The 18,671-nt window shown below is 32.0% G+C and overlaps 1 protein-coding gene across 7 annotated transcripts in view; it reads right to left on the bottom strand.

Annotated features, from left to right (window-relative positions):
* Positions 1-18,671, bottom strand: part of LOC148626319 (regulator of G protein signaling 7-like) — a 106,171-nt gene that overhangs the window by 47,440 nt on the left and 40,060 nt on the right. For all 7 annotated transcript variants that reach the window (XM_088570196.1, XM_088570194.1, XM_088570197.1 and 4 more), the window contains exon 4: positions 18,124-18,230. In XM_088570196.1, coding sequence (XP_088426322.1) covers positions 18,124-18,230 — 107 coding nt within the window. The remainder of the gene's footprint in view (positions 1-18,123; positions 18,231-18,671) is intronic.

Below are 18,671 nucleotides of genomic sequence, written 5' to 3' on the forward strand. Positions count from 1 at the left end.
CGTGATCTTTCAGAAAATATTCAAGAAATGACATGAGGGAATACTGAAGGTAATTACACTTTAGGATAGATGAAGAAAATAAATGGGCTATGCATTATCAGATTTCTGTAATTTCAATAAACAATCTGGCCATATTAGCTGTATGATACATTTCTAAATTGATCAAGAGAAGAAAGTGACCTGATTTTGTCAATAGATAGCAATATTTACTCCAATCTGACCCAAGGATCTTATATTCTGAGGTACACATATGATGAAATGTGAATTATTAAATTGGTAATAGTGCTTTGGGAAATATTACATGCAATGTGTGCATATAATCCCATTATTGTATTTGACACCTCCAACTCCCATAAGAAAGTCCACTGATGGTGCAGGTGTACATCAAGATGGGTACTTTCGAAAAAAAAAATGAAAATAATTTCAAAATTTAACAACAGAACCAGAGATTCCATCATTAGTCTGATCCACAGCACCAAACCATGTATATTTAACAAACATGGATGACATCAGAGGGAAATTGACATGAATACCATCAATGCTGCAATAGAACAACAAACAATGAAGTTTAATCAAAGTCAGACTCCCCTATAATATGTTCTATCATAATGGCAATGCCTAACTTATAGCCTTGAGACTGCACAACAACCCTCATTTTTCACAATGTTGTTGGGTTGTTGTGTGATCCTGGATATAATAGTAAATAGTAGGGTCATGATAGGTTGTGTGATCCTGGAGATAATAGTACAGTCATGATAGGTTGTGTGTTGCTAGGGCTGCCATACAAATATTTTGAACATGTTCAAAACATTGCACTTCAATCTGTACAATGTTAACCCACTTTAACTGTGTCAATGTTAACACACTTTGACTGTGTCCATACCACCAATGCTACTACACTCAGCAGGTCCTTTTTACAATCTGTACAACATTAACACACTTAAACTGTGTCTATACCACAAATGCTACTACACTCAGATGGTCCTTTTTACAATCTGTACTATGTAAACACACTTAAAATGTGTCCATACCACAATGCTACTACTTAACGGTTCTTACTAAGATATCACTAAAATTTACAGTGATGTTGCCCACCTTTAAACAGTTTCAAGGATGTAGACTGCACTTAAATAGTTTTTTTTATAAATCCTATAATTGATCATCCTCTGCAATATGGGTAATACCCCCTATGAAAGAAATATGCAAACCAATCTTTAATTGCAACTGATTTATTTTTGGAGGTTTGCAACTAATATCAATCTACAAAAACAAACTTGTATTGAGCAGCAACAAGAAGAACCTATATAGTTATAATAAAGACTGCTACTGTTATGTGGAATTCTTATGTTTGTCATTGAGCTAGGGCTCTGTAGGCATGAGGAATATTCCATCTATTGAGGAACTTGTCTGTCACCAGTTTCAATCCATCAATTATACCAGGCAGTCTAACACAAGACCAACTCCTTTCTGTACTCTTCAGTTATGGCTTGACATATTTTTGGTATAAGCAGACTAATCATATTTTATGCTACACTGAATTGGTTTTGAAATTGCCAATACTTGCAATTGTCTCCAGAAGCAAAATACCTTGATGGATAATCTAAGGCCAGATTCTATCAATGCTCTGAAGTTTGGTTTTTTTTTTGTTTTTTGTTTTTTGTTTCTTTTTTTTATTATTATTTTTTGTTCTTTAATTGATTTTATTTCCAATGCACTGAAGATGCCCATTAAACATTCTTGCTTGGAGTTGAACAAAATTATACAATGATGGTTCATCCTCCAGTTGTAGTTCTGTCATCAGTTGTTTCGAATCATCAATATGTAATCTCCTAGCAACTGAAAACCAGGGCCTTACCCACAATGATATTTATTCCATAAAGCAATAAGACTATGATACAACAGCTAGACTTGATGCTCTTACAACATAGCTAGGATTTCCTGATTTGTCTTCATGAAAAGCAAATTCAACACATTCAAGTGAGTTTGAAATGAAATCAGATTGTGGGAGAATGTACATTGGAAGACAGTTGTGGTGGGTGTAGAGATAGCATGGTACAAACTTATGGCACATACTTTTATCATACTGAGAAACATGATCATGAGAGAAGAATCTAGGAAAGGGTCTAACTTGATGAGTAAAAGTTAAGGCTAAATCATGTCGAATGATATTATACCAGAAAACCTCATTAAATTTTAAAAATTAATTGTACAATTGTTATAGTGTGGTAATGATAGCTGTAACACTGAGTACTATTTTTCTAGTTACCATGACTTCTCTATGATCTGTGATGGCTCCAGTAGGGTAGTAAGGACACGGCTCAGTGACGGGGACTTGACTAGTTCATGACACTCAAATGACAATATATGGACCAGTTGGTCACCACCAAAAATGATATAGCTCAGGTCCATTAAGTTAATATTCTATACTATCACTATTTGACACAAAGTTTCACTAACTACTGTAAATTCAGAAATTACATGTATTAAGATTTTTTTTATCTTAACTTAAGTAATTAGTGATAATGAGGGTAATTTATATTCACATTGTATTTAGCAATACTAAAGCTGGATTTTTCTCCGTTTTTGCCCCAAAAGACAAATTGCAATAATAAATAATAAATGCAGACAAGATTTATTTACAGTTTTGCAATTAATTTTTATATGTCTCTAATTTCTAAAGAATAAAAAAATTATGCCACACATCCCATCAAAATGTCATGTTTTACAGTGACTACAACCATGACACTCTGTTGAACAATACAAAGGATTGACAAAGATATTGGCACATTTAAACTCACTAGTTGCTATTGTAAGAGTAGATTAGATGAATAGGTAGTCACTTACCCATGAAAATTTACCTGGGCAGATACCCTCCATGTTTCACACATGGATAATCACAATGGGTCTTGGGGGAATTTTGTCCCTTTTTTATTTTTAATTTTTGTTGTAGAGTAATTGCATTTTGCAGTTGACAGAAATGTGTTCAAAGTCTTTTTTGTACTTGCTTACCTTGGAAAAAACTAATGGTTGTGAATATACAATTACTGCCCTCTGAGGAGATGAATATCCAATATTGTCAACCTGAAGTAGGGTTATTTCCCTGAGGGCTTTAGCGCTGTAATTGTTTTATTATACTGAACAAACAAAGCACTGACAAAAAAATGCATGGTTTCAAATGTGTTAGGGTTATTGACCTGCTCTTGTATTTTTGATGGGTGAATAATAGGGTTATTCAATGATGGCATGAATATTTCAACCTTTCTTGCCATTTCAAAATGAAAAATATCCAAATTAATCTATGCCATGTGATTACATTTTATCCAATAGAATTAATCCTTTATTATGTAAGGTATAATAATATTCTTTATATTTTCAAAGAAAAAAATGATTTAAACCAGCAGGTCCCAAAGTGGGTAGTAAATATGGATTGGCAAGGTAAAGAAAAACAATAAACTTGTTATAGTAACACTTTCAGGAAATGAACAATAACTTGAAGTTAATGCTACTATTTATTTGAATCATCCCATCTCAAATCTGAATACATGTACATTGAATACATGTACTGGCTTTTTATTCAAAACATATGCATTGAGATATACTCCTTCAAAGTATCTACTTTAACTAGTTCCAATTCTTATACATTTTCTTGCACTTGTTCTCATTATGCTGTATTTAAAAATATATATGTATATATAGTTCTAATGAAATTTAATGCACATAATCCATAAGTATAATTCCAATCTTACACACACACACACAAATCAGAGCTGTAAATCATAGTATGTAATCCAGAACTACAATTGAAATGAAAATGAAACTTAGTAATATTCTCTGTCTAATTTCAGTTATATCACTGCACATAATCCCAAGCTGTAATTCCAATGAAAATAGCACTAATCTAAATCTTTAATTCAAAAACAAATTGCACTATATCCCAAACTACATATTATGCTAATGAAAATCATTGCACTTTAATAGTGCACTAAATCTGAAACTACTACATTTTAATGGAAACCATTGCACATCATCCTAAACTCAATTCCTACATTAATGGCATTTATGGTATATTATAATTATTACAAGTAGCATACTTTTCTGTCATCTTGCAAAATTATACAGACATATATATATTTTCTATTAACTAGTGTTTGAAATTATGTAACAATAATATATTTAAATTATTTCAAGTGGATTTTTTAAATAAAAAATTAGAATGGTAAAATTAAAAACATTATTTTTAAAAAGCCAAATCAACTGATTTAGGAAGTAGTCAAAAGGAATAGTCTAAAAGAAAAGTTCATACAACAAATGGCAATATCAGGGCAAAAACAAGAAAGTTGGAAAATCACAGCATTGATATTACAGGGTCTACATTGGTGCAGATACTAGTATTTCATGTGGAATGGGTTATTTACTACCTAGTTTTGTGAAATTTAGGAAAACCAGCCATTTTGACCAATAGTTATGACTTTTAAATGTGCAGTACAGATAAGTTATAAATATAGGCTATCAAACTTTAGGTTTAACACTAATGTACTGCAAATAAATGTTTGCTGTGATTCAAACATCAATTTTCATGAAAATAAGGAGCCAATGTACCTCAACCTTTAAAATCAATCTGTTAGGAGCTCTGATAATTGCAATGAAATTTAGACAGACAGATGGACAGATAGACAAAATGTCAGATGGATGAGGTGATTCCAATATGTACCACCCACTAGTTGAGTGGAGGTATTACAAGAATAGTTATTGGTATTCTAAATTGAATTATATTTCAACTAAATTATTGATATAACATTTAATTCATCTGATTAAAAAAATGGATAAAATATCAAAAAGAATTTTGACAATAATCTACACCTATAATTGAAAATCAAAGTGCTGAGGCACTGAGTCAAGGAAGACCTTTTAAATATTCATGTAACCAAATTGCAAGCTAAATAAACCAATCAAAAACCTAGTCATTTTAAAGAGAACCAACTGTTTAATTGAATGTATATCAATACTGCTAGTTTATTAATGTATTTGAGGATCTTCTTTCCTTTTATTGTTTTTGGTATTTCTGGCTGTGCACATTTAGGTCCTCATATTTCTTGACACTGTACACTTAAACCAGCATTTCATCAAAAATATGACTGTGAATCACTGACTATCAATATCAGATGGATTTTTGAAGTAAGAATAAATCCACACTTTGAAATTTTGGGTTAAAGTAGAAATAAATCCTGTGGACTAAGGGAGCTAGGTTAACCAAGGACCTAATCTAAAGGAAGAAATGAGCAAAAAACTTCTTCTTGTTTGTGCTCTCTTTGGCAGTGATTTGTAATTATTAAATGAACAAATATTGTTAGTTTTCAAACAGAGTTTAGTAAAATTTGTCCTTGTCATTGTTGTCTAAGAATTTACTAAAACTTGTCCTTGTCCTTGTTGTACATTTTTTTTTACAATAAATGATTACCTTTCTCTAGGATTTTTTCATTCAAACAAGGATACAAACTCTTGTTATCAAAACTACTATGAATACAAATCTATCTTTTCTACTTTCCAAAACAAAAAAAGGTTACTAGTGAACCCATACTCCATGAGTACCACTTTTTATGATGAATCATTATTGCACTTAAGCAGAGTGTTTTATACCTGTCTGCCTTCAATAGTGTATGTGCATTTCTTTCATTTTTTTCTGCATGATTGTTTCACCAATATGTATTACATTAAAATACAAGTAACTCTAATGTTTTGCCAACAAATAAGTGCTACAAAATCAGACTTCATATTTGTAGTTTTTATTAAGAGATGTTGACATGTACCAGCAATTGAGAATCATGAAATTTGTTTCATGCCTAAATGGTGTCCCAGCACAAAAATAGTCCATTTTGCCTTTGCTTTCTTCTCGCTACATCTAGTGAAACTTTAAAAGGGATTACCACTGAAAAGAAATCAAAGAAAAAATGTAAACAGTGCCTTTGATAATTGCAATGTTACAATATGTAAATGCATGAAAATATACATGTATTTTAACCACATCAAATGGAAGTACAGAAACTTCCTCTTGATGAGAAATATTCTTACATGTACATGTACATATAATTGTGTGCAAAATCAGGCAAAAATAGAGGTTGAGTGATTATCAATGTTCCAGGTTTTTACTGGTTAATACAATAAATATATACTATATTTTAGTGTTCTGAAATGTTATTCTTAAAATATCTCCATCAGCTGTATTAATTAAGAAAAAATAAACACTTTTTTCTCTAAGATAATTCAAATTTATCTTAAAATAAAACATAACAAACTTTACAAAAATGTAGTTCAGTGTACTTCATGAGCACATCTTTGTTTCAATAACTGTTAATAACAGGTAACATAAGTAAGAGTAGAACAGGTTACTTTTCACCTGGCTGACCGGTGGTCATTGTCAAACACAACATCCCCTCATAACCAGGAAGATCATTTAAGTGGTTTGAAGTAGTGAGTTAAATATATTAAAGCCATTTCATGTACTAGACAAAAACTTCTAAATACAGAAACTGGAAAGTTTACTAATGGTATTGCTTTAGGGCTTCTTCCGTGTATGGTTTCTAGTTACCTGATGATTTATAATGATGTCTGGACCCCCCCATTTCAAAATATCTGGATCCATCCCATTCACAGACATACAAATGTAAACTGCAAATTTTGCTAAGACATATGATAACTGTTCTACACTAGCAATGTTTACAGTAGACCTATCAGCAGTTCTGAAAATTTTAAATCATTATGTACATTGGAAGTATATGAACAAACTTATGTATACCTTCACTTACCTAATACATTGTACATGTATGAATGTTCCTGAAAATCAGCTCTTAGGAAAGGTCTACTTTTGAGTGCCTTGATATCCATCACATTTTCAATCCACTTTTATGGACATAGAATTTCTAACCTAATTGACTGTGTCTTTCATGTGTCATGAAAACCCTGTATCTAACTTTAAGATCTGCATTCTAAATGTATATCTTAACAATGCACTAAAAAGAACCATATTGATAATCAATTATGACTTACATGTATATGGATATAATACACATGTACATTCCATACTGAATATTGTGTGCCAAAATCTGTATCACATGCGGTATCAATACAAGACTCCTATGTCAACCAACGTAGGGCTATTGGTCGCGGGGTGATATAGGTCGAGGATTGATGCCGCATCAGATACTGATTTTGGCATGTCATGTTCATTAAAATATATATTTTAATTATACTTCAAGTGTGTTCTGTGTAGGGTGTGATATAAGGTAAGCAATATACATGTAGGTCTAGGGGAGTGATATGCAGCATATGATTTGCATATGTATGACTAAGGGTGCAATATAGTCCAGCGGTGTGATATAAGGTATGCGATATACATGTAGATCTAAGGGTGTAATATACATATAGATCTAGAGGTATGCAAAACAGGTCTAGGCTTGTGATTTAGGGTATGCGATATAAGTCTAGGGGTGTGATATAGGATATGCGATATAGGTCTAGGGATGTGATATACAGTATGCGATATACATGTAGGTCTAAGCCTAGGGATGTGATATAGGGTATTTAAATCACAGGTCAGCCACAATGATAATGATTGAAAATGGGGCAATTTCAAATACAATCAAAATGTAATCAAATCATTTTTAACATTTTTAGGACAATTTTCAGCAGGAATGTCATAAGCGGGGACTCTTAATGCTCTAAACGTTTGCTACATAAAAATACCTAATTTTTATTAGATATCCCCCATTTGGTTGTTGAAAATCGACTACTGAATGTGATAAATATGCCACATGGCCTCATTTCATCCCAATCTAATTCAGATTAGATTTTAATTGCTCCCCCTTTTTTCTTTGTCGCATGACTTCATGTGACATAGAAAAAAGGGGAGCAATTATGATCTAATTTTAATTATACTGCCTTTCATTCTCACCTTTGAAACAGACTTTGTTTATTTTTCTGCTTTGAAATCATATTAATTTAACAATTCCATGATTTGAATGTTTATTTTCTAGTTAAAATACTTCATATTGTTTGCTACATGCATGTTTATTCATGTACATGTACACACTGCTTGCATTTTAAATTCCTGGCATCAAATCATGCAAACACACATGATATATATATAGGATTTACATGCACTTAACAGTACAATGTGTATAAAATATAAAACAACCTGAAAACTCGTAGCACATGTAAAAATATTTTGTATCAAAATTGTTCACAGAAATTCCTGTAATTTACAAACACTATACATAGAACACTTTCAAACCTTCATGACCCATCTGACACAGGTGGATCCACACACTTTGAAAATGAGGGATGGCAGCTTTAGTTCCTCAGAAAAAGGGGGGTGCTAGGACATTATTTGCCATTTTTGTCAATTTTACACATGAAAATTACAATTTTCCCATAAAAAGGAGGAATGCCAACTCCCTCCACCGCACCCTCACTGTAATCATAAACATTAAAACTATACTTACATTTTGTACATCACAAAAAGCGTACATTGCAGCTCCGAAAATCCGTTATTAGAAGCTCCTGACATTCTCAATAGATTTTTACAGTCATGATAGTAGTCTATATTTTAATCCTTGGTAAGATTGACAAAAAATTAACACTTTCTAGCTAACAACTCAAAGAGTGTACATTGTAGGTCCAAAAAATCCGTCATTAAAAATTCCGACATCTTCTTGTGAATGTTTGACTGGGTTGCTCGAATAAACCAAAAACCTCGGTGTTAACCGAAAACCAGATTGAAAATCCGAAAACCTTAATAACACGTTTTTGGGTGGTATAATTGCTCACTTGCAAAAAACCTTTTTTTATTAGTATTCCAGCACTTTCTAACGAAAGTAATAACCAATATGGCTTCAGTACTTTGAAATTAGTCACTTGTCATTCTGACGCCATATTGTTTTCGGTTATTGGAGGTACCGTGTTTGACCTGTGTCAGGTCAACTAGAAAAAATAGTCCTCCTCATTAAGACAAAATTCAAATAGTTTAAAATAAGCACATAATCATAGATATATTGCAATTCAACAAATATTACTAAAGCTTTGATGTCATAATACTTTCATCCCTTACGGAAAATAAAACATCACACAGTAAACTTGTCATGGGAGCATTGATAATTGAATGATCAGTGGCGGAGCGATATACTAACATAAGTTTGCGAGGTGGAAAAGGGGGAGGGTAAAAAGAATAGACCGCAGAATATTTAGGCGGTTCCATGTGGCAATATCCCACTTCCGGTTGAATCCCACTTGCCGACGATCTCTAAGTCAAGTTCAGGCTATAAATAGCCTTCCTCGACAAAAAAACATGAGGCCCACAAAATAATCTAATTTCAAAATTGTGTTCAGTCGATCTTTTACACTATGGAACCTCGTGATTACTGGTTGGTCAAACAAATAGCCAAAGATAATTTTAAACATAATGATGATTTAATAATACAACTACCCAGAACAAAGATATCTGTATGGAACCTAAAGTTGAACAAAGGCATTATAATTAATACTTGTTATAGCCAGGGCGACTATGTTGCCCAAGTTGCCAAATATAGTAGTCCTGGCAAATCTTCTGATACAAAAAAGTATGTATGGTAATTTTCCTAGTTATCAATAAATACATGTATTAGCTATCTGACTGACTTTTAAATACAATCTGAAAAGGTTAAGGTACAATAAAGGTCATATTTGACCCCCTATTTTATCAAAATAATAAGTTTAAAGTAAATGACAAAAATTAGATATGCACTGTTAAATGAAAGATTACATTTTTTCAAGCATGTATGATATTTCATCAATTTTCAGTTTTACGGAAACCTTAAATCAGCTAAAAACAACTAAATTGGGGGAAATGCCTATTGTGAATGCTAATTTTCTTATTTCTAACAGTCTACAAGCCAGTGATATCTTGACTGATTATCATAGAGGAATTCAGAAATCATAAATATAATTTTGGGACAAGTTGGCTGAGGCACTAAAATATTGCAAAAACGATACAAAGAGTGACCAATTTCGGCATATTCAAAGATTTATCAAATTTGGGACATCATACTTCAATCATTGAAAGATGATATGCTTATAAATGTGATTGAATTCACTAAATCATTCATTTAACAATTAAAACAACAGAAAAAAAACAGTCCACATCAAATTTCTAATTTCCAGTCATGCAGGGGCCAAATATGGGCCTTAACGTACAATATACAATATGGGCCATATCAAAAGATTACTTACTAATTATAGGGTTGTATATTCTTATCACAATTATATTTAATAAAAAAAACACATGTAGTTATTAATGTTCTTATGTGCTAATATGGCTTCTCAGACTCAAAAAAGAAAAGCCATTTCTTTGGAAATGAAGAATGAAATCATGAAACACCTGTTACAGAACCTCCACAATTTTTGTAACAAGCTAGATCTGATTGAGGTCATGATGAATGATTGCTGCAGAATTGACATAATAGGTTACAAAAGGTAAGTTCAAGTTGACTAGAAAGGTTTCACTGCTTTACCATAGAGGGAAAGCTAAGTCTTTTTATGAAGTTTAAGTGTGTTTTCCATTGAATGTATTGTATTGTATTCAATATATTGTAATATTGTCATATTGCCAAGATTTTTTAGCTTCCTCCTACACCCCTAACAATGATATTGTTTACTTATGTTATAATCTTTATAACAATATAACACATTCCTTTATTACAAACATGTTGCACCTTTCATATGAAATTCACCATATGCAAATTTTACTGTATACCACTACTCATATGTAATACATTTCAACAGAAATGAACAATGGCAAAGTCCCACAAAACAAAAAGATGACATCTGACAGAAACTTAAATCACTTACAACTTCTATATGAACACCTCATCCTCCAACAGACTGACTGTCTAAATAACCTGGGAGCTTATAATATACAGACAATCTCAAGTTGTAAATGAATTTTTCAAACATAGTCAGTAATGAGTTCTCTTTTACATTATGTGACACCTATGATGCTTAACTATGGCAACATAACCGGTTGAGCTTGCAACCTTCATTGGACAAAAGTGATACAAATGTGAAATTCAAGGCTCCACTGGCCACTAGTTTGTGTCCAGAATATTTTCAATCATAAACAGTTTTTGACTTTCATACAATGGTTTACTTGGTGAACCAATTAAATGATTAATTGTAATACAAATCATACAGATCACCAAATGAAATCTAAATTGTATTTTTTATTTTAATGGACTGACAATCTTTCTTAAAGATAGTGCTTATTTTTAATCTTTATAATTAATATACATAAGTACAGGATGAGCTATACATGCATAATTTGGTATTGAATGATTGAGGATTGGAAAAAGTAAGCAAATTGGCAATTCAGCTGGATATGTAAAGCCTGACCTCCAAGATTTCATAATCAACTGTTCAATAAATTGTGATAAATAGTACAGTTAATAGGGTATAATACTGGTAATTAAATAGTACAGTTAACAGGGTATAATACTGGTAATTAAATAGTACAGTTAATAGGGTATAATACTGGTAATTAATATAATTATGTTTAATGTAACTAAAATGACATAACAATAATATATTAACTTAGTAAAATACATTATGTTATCATGATGTTCAAGTACTAAGTGACTGAGTCCGTAAGGAACAAATATATACTTCACTTAAAACATATAGCAAGGAATTCGAAAATGAAAAAGTCATTGTATATACACAAAGGACAAAAAAAAGAACCATATCATTTCATAATACAGCAGTCACAATTCTTTTTGGCCCCTGATTGTCTGACACACTTATGGCCTGAGAAGTGAAAATTTGAAGTCATACAGTCCCTGACCGATCTGATCCATGCAACTATTTGACTGATTGATGACTGATGATTAAATGATCACTGATGGTTTGATAACTGATGACCAGTGATCAATCTGTTTGCAGTTTTGTTTTGTAAAATGACTTATTGGACATGTCAATTTCAGAATTTTGATTGGAATAAATCAAATAAAGTACCACATTAAATATAATAAATCAGCATTTTGGTTTTTTTTATTAAAAATAGTTAATTTAAAAGACAAGTTAATGAATTAATGTCTGAATCTATATTATATTATCATTAATTTGATCCTCTATCCTACATAACAACACCTAAATGAAATGTCTTGTACTTGTACTACCATACATCGTGTACTAAGTTACAGTCCTAGATTAATCCTACGAGGAGGAATCACCCGGCTATATTTTTATATAGCCTAGCTGGCCGAGTGGTCTAGGGCGCTGGACTTAGTGCAGGCAGTGTTGCCATAGATGTCACAGCGGTACTTCGCAAATTTGATAGTTCTAACATCGTTGGGAATTTTTCAAACCCTTCTATAAGTTTATGTTATCTTCCCTGTATCAATTTGATCCGATGGAGCAGTGTAGTGAATACAGTCGTCACATTCTGAGACATTGTATATATATATATATATTAAATTTGTTTAAAAATGAAAAACCAAAGCAAACCATTTTGTAAAATATATTAACTAATCATTGGTCACGTGATGTTAAATAGAAGTAAACACCAGTTAAACAGATCAGTTTGATGGATTGATGCCTGATTGGACACTGATCGCTGATCAATGAAAGATCCCAATTATAGTTAAACAGATTGGTCAGGTATTGTATCAAGTTTCAGGAAAGTCCTTTTATTGTCTGGGCACAGTTAGAGAGTCGTAAGGACCCAGGAGGTTGTTGGTCAAACACTTCTGATAGTTCTGTGAATATCTTTGTAACAGACTCTGCTGATAAAAGTCATGACTATGTGGACAATGTCAGAGAGATATTGATGTAATTGCATGGTCTGCAGATTTTTCCTCATTACCCATGAAGTCCTTTGACTATACAGATCTTCTCTGTCAAGTTTGGTTAACAGTATAAAAACTATCAAGAGAATGAAATCAATATTCAAACATAATTGTCCTCTGCTCTGATAGTAACTGGATCATAGTTGGATTAAGTTCAGGAGAATTTTAACAAATAAGACTTAAAAAATGGTACGATTCAGCTTATCAAAGAATCAGAAGAGTTCAATTCTTGATATCAACTGCAACAGTATTTGGTCAGATTTGGACACTTTAAAAACTGGACCCAAAATCAAAATGCATGTGAAGTAGAAAAAAAAGTCAGTTAACTTAATTTCTTCAACAACTTTCGCATAAAGACTACTGAATATTATCAAACATTTCAAGTATCAGTCCATGTAAAATTCAGGCAGAGGTGATTCAATATGTAAAAAATCCTATCAAACTAAGGATGCTTTTCTGTTACAGTAGTCCTTCCTGTATTTAGATCTGTATTTTTTTTTTTAGAAAACCATATATTATCTCCCACTTAAATCAACTAAATCATACCAATTCAAGAATGATTAACTAAGACTGGTAATGTGGTCTGTAAATATTTCTCAATAAGTCAGTGAGTTTTTGGCATACATGAATCCTTTCTAATTTATATAAAGGCTGCTTCTTGAAAACTACAAGTTTCGTACATCTGTCAAAGTGACCTTGTGTATGACATACAAATATAATGTGCTAATGCACCTCAACAATCCACTAAATAATTGATATAGATTGGACACTTAAGGGAATTAATTTCCACTGTAATCATCCCTAAATCATAACTGACGTCAAATTACAATGATAAATATCATTATCTTATATCATTACATGATTTAGAATTAATAAGAAAGCTTAAGTTGGACACAAAGACCATGATACTCAAGCTTACATGAACAAAGTAGAAAGCCAATGTGGAATACAATGGCCACTTTACTCAAGCTTACATGAACAAAATAGAAAGCCAATGTGGAACACAATGGCCACTTTACTCAAGCTTTCAGGAACAAATCAGAAAGCTTATGTAGGACACAATGACCATGGTACTCCAGCTAACATGAATGAAGTGTAAAGCTAATAGCATACACAATGACCATGGTACTCAAGCTTACATGAACACAAACTAGAAAGCTTATGTTGAACACCATGATCATGATACTCAAGTTAACATGATCAAACTAGAAAGTTTGTGTTGAACACTTCTTACAATTAGGCTTCTGGAACAGGGTTATGTTGCTACAATATTAAAGTCATTACTACAGAAGTTTTATGGTCATCATCATGAACCCATTGATCATTACAGTGTATCCATCTGCACCATGAAAACTGATTTGTTCAACATGTCATATTTTTACTTTCCCCTTTCGTCTATCCTGGACTTGACCTTTTATGAACAACCATGGCACTCAAGCTAACATGAATTAAATGTAAAGCTTATAACAAACACAATGACCATGGTACTCCAGCTTTCAAATGTACATGAACCAAATAAAAAGCTAATGTTGAACATAATGACCATGGTATTCAAGCTTACATGAACCAAATTGAAAGCACAATGAACATTAGGGTAAGAATATAGCACTTCTTTCATGATAACTTAACCTTGGGGTAAACTAGAGGATTTAGAGTGCTTATTCATTCAGGGGCAATAACTCTAATAATGGGTCATCACACAACCTGGTCCCTATAAGGAATTATATAGGCCATGTCTAAAATGATCATTTTAACAACTAAATCTTTTAATCCTAGATGTATTACATGTAAATAGACCTGGATTTATGAGGACTTCTGTAGGCTTTTTCATAAAGATCATTTCACCAATTGAATCTATTAATCCTAGATGAGTTAGATAAATATACATGTATATGTACCTGACTTTTTAAAATAACAATTATTTTTCATGAAGAGAGACCATAAGAGTTGAAACAAGAGGCTCCAAGGAGCCTGAATCGCTCACCTGGTTAAATTTTTGCCTTTCAAGGGCAATAACTGTTAACAAGAAGTTGTCCAACAATTTTGACTCCATGAAGACTTTGGTAGGACTTATCATGAGGATCATTTCATCAATCGAAAGTTTCATTCTATCTATTATAGTTTTCAAAATATTGACTGAAAACTGCAAAAAAAATGTAATATTTTGCCTTTCAAGGCCAATAACTCTTGTATGGAGTCGTCTGACAACTTTGATCCCTGGACTCGGCTGGAGACTTTTGTAGGCCTAATAAGTTCCATTTCAGCAACTGAAAATTTCATTCTATCTATCATAGTTTTCAAGATATAGGCTGAAAACTGTAAAAAAAAAAAATCAATTTTCCCCCTCCTTACATGGAGTCATCTGACAACTTTGATCCCCGAAGAATTTTGTAGGCTTTATAATAGGGATATTTCAGCAATTGAAAGATGTTGGCTAAACATAACAGTTTTGGAGATATATGCAAAAAAACTACTGTACGACCCCTATGTTCTATTTTCAGTAAAGGCGGCCATGGTTTTTAACCGATCAAAAATCCAAACAAATATTTGGTTAAGAATATCCTAAAAAACAAAAATACCAACTTTCATTGAATTCTATAAGGTAGTTTTTGAGAAGAAGATTTTTGAAAGTAATAACATCAAAAACAGCAAAAAAAAACGTCCAAAAAGGGCAATAACTCCAAAATGGGTCAACAGATTTCCATCAAAATTTCACCACAGATAGATCTCATCATGCTGAATACTTTTAAAATTTGGCTAAACATAACAGTTTTGGAGATATATGCAAAAATCTGCTATCTGACCCCTATGTTCTATTTTTAATAAAGGCTGCCATGTTTTTTAACCGATCAAAAATCCAAACCATCATTTTGTTAAGGATACCCTAAAAACAAAAAAACAAAAACTTTCATTGAATTCTGTACAGTACTTTCTGTGGAAAAGATTTTTGAAAGTAATAACATCAAAAACAGCAAAAAACATCCAAAAAGGGCAATAACTCCAACATGGGTCAACAAATTTCCATCAAAATTTCACCACAGATAGATCTCATCATGCTGAATACTTTTAAAATTTGGCTAAACATAACAGTTTTGGAGATATATGCAAAAATCTGCTATCTGACCCCTATGTTCTATTTTTAATAAAGGCTGCCATGTTTTTTAACCGATCAAAAATCCAAACCATCATTTTGTTAAGGATATCCTAAAAACAAAAAAACAAAAACTTTCATTGAATTCTGTACAGTACTTTCTGTGGAAAAGATTTTTGAAAGTAATAACATCAAAAACAGCAAAAAACATCCAAAAAGGACAATAACTCCAACATGGGTCAACAAATTTCCACCAAAATTTGTCTACAGATAGATCTCATCATGCTGAATACTTTTATTCAGTCAGAATTCGGCTAAACCTAATGGTTTTAGAGATATATACAAAAATCTGTTGTCTGACCCCTATGTTCTATTTATAGTAACAGTGGCCATGTTTTTAAACTGATCAAAAATCCAAACAATCTTTTTGTGCAGGATACTCTAGGGAACAGTCATTATAAGTTTCACGCATATCTATTTGGTAGTTTCAGAGGAGAAGATATTTGAAGATATTGTTAACGATGACAACGGACGCCAAGTGATGGCAATACCTCACATGGCCTACGGCTAGGTGAGCTAATAAAGCACTTACTTCATTTTATGATAATGTAACCTTGGGATAAAGTATGGGCTCTAGAGAGCCTGAACATTCAGGAGAAATAACTTTAACTCACACAACTTAGACCCTATGAAGATTTCATAGACCTTGCCATAAGGATCATTTCAACAACTGAAAATTTTGTTTTACTATTATTTATTATCATCCATTATGCTTTTCAAGTTATATGCTAAACACCACAAAATTTGTCAGTTTTGGTCAGGGCAATGACTTAAATAAGGAATGGTCTGCACAGTCATTCAAAATAATAATTAAATAAACTACCAGGTGAGTTGCAGCAGAACTAAAAAAATAAGTTAACATTTAACCCATTATACAAAACCTTTACACTATTTCAGAAACCTTTTTATCAAAAATATACAAAGAAAACTGACTAAAATCTTAAAACTATTTACAGCTAACCATGTAATTATTCCAGCAAGCAGGAAGTTAGAATCAAGTCATACTCTTAATAGACAACATATAACTCATCATATGTACAAATAGCAGTATACTAAATCTTCAATCACTCTATGTAGCAGAAAATATAACCAAAATTTTATAAATACTTTTTATTTACATTTCCAGCATGTTATAAAAGCAGGTTTTTCCTGGCTTTGGCCTAAAAGGCTAAAATACAAACACTGAGTTATATTGGTCTCACTAATTAGCGACTAGAAGTGTCAAGAGGCATAAAGAAGTGACAAAAATCATCAAGATGTTTAGGAAAAGGGTTAAGATTTTTAAACATATACCAGCATATAGATATATTCATATTTGTCCTCTAACAGGTTACACCTGCCTCATATTATAAAACCATTATATCCAAAAAAGCTGAGAAAATGCAAAATGCTCTAAATAGGAGATAATATATAACTCATAATGTCAAAGCTGTCTAGCAACAAACATGAAAAAAAAATTTTGCTAAGTAGCAGGATATTTAGATAAAGACCACAATTTTTATGTTTACACCTGAGGTCCATTAAATTTAAAGTAAAAGACAGCAAAAATTCATCATGTCAAAGCTATGTACTATATCTAAAATTATTCTGTCTAGTAGAAGCTGAGAAATGTGCAACAAATTTTTTTCCAATGCATGGACAAACAAAAAGATGAAAAGATGAAAGTGATTGCAGTATACAGGAACATAAATATATCAACAGTGCAAAATATAAAAAATAACATAATATTAAATTATAATATTACTTAGCAATACCTGTTCAGAAGTTTACGTGCATGCAGGTTTTCTCCCAATCCCAATCCCTAATGGTTTAAAAGAGTCAAGAAGGGAGATAACTCAATACCAATATCTTCATGAAAATTAAATGCTACTATGTTAACTCCAGATAAACCAATGAGCTTGCAAATATATTTATGGGTAAAGATTACAAGTTTATTATAATGTATTTCATGCCAAACGTAAATAAAACTTATTTATTTATTTATTAATTTATAAGTAAACTTACTATTAACTTATAATTATATATCCAGTAAAAGCCCTCAAAATAAAACAGACAGATTTACTACTAAGTACATAAAACAAAGCCAGTAGGCTCAGGACTCACCTGAAATCTGTAATAAGTGTTATCATTCTTCACAGTCAGTACATGGTCATCAATCGGGAAAAAGTAACCATGAGCTGCCATTAATGATGCTAGGTGAAGAGCTTCAACTAAAATATAAATGGGTTAGTATTTAACTAAGATCAAAGTAAAAAAAAAAAGATAATAGCAAAATGTTGCATGCATCATGACATCATGCTAATAATACCCATACTCAACCATTTCTGTCAAATCTGGAGAGGGGAGACATTGTACAAGTCATCATGCAAAAGCAATACATCAAACACTCTCCATAGAATATGGAAATTTCTATAATGCATCACCTTAAAACATAACCAAGTCATAAGGTTATCAGGAAGTAGATAAGCAAGGAATCTGGAAAACGGAGACACAGTACATGCAAGAGCAATGTACCAATTATCTAAGCATTTTCTCCAATAGAAGCTGAGACATCTGTTATAGAAAATTGTAACCGGTGGACAGACAGATGGGTGTGATTGCAAAATAAAAGTTGTTAGCCTATTTTAGAGTGATAATTATGAATCTGAAAG

Source organism: Perna viridis, chromosome 2 (genome assembly GCF_037379345.1).
Source record: "Perna viridis isolate PV_CMFRI_1.1 ecotype Kerala chromosome 2, ASM3737934v1, whole genome shotgun sequence".
Classification (NCBI taxonomy): domain Eukaryota; kingdom Metazoa; phylum Mollusca; class Bivalvia; order Mytilida; family Mytilidae; genus Perna; species Perna viridis.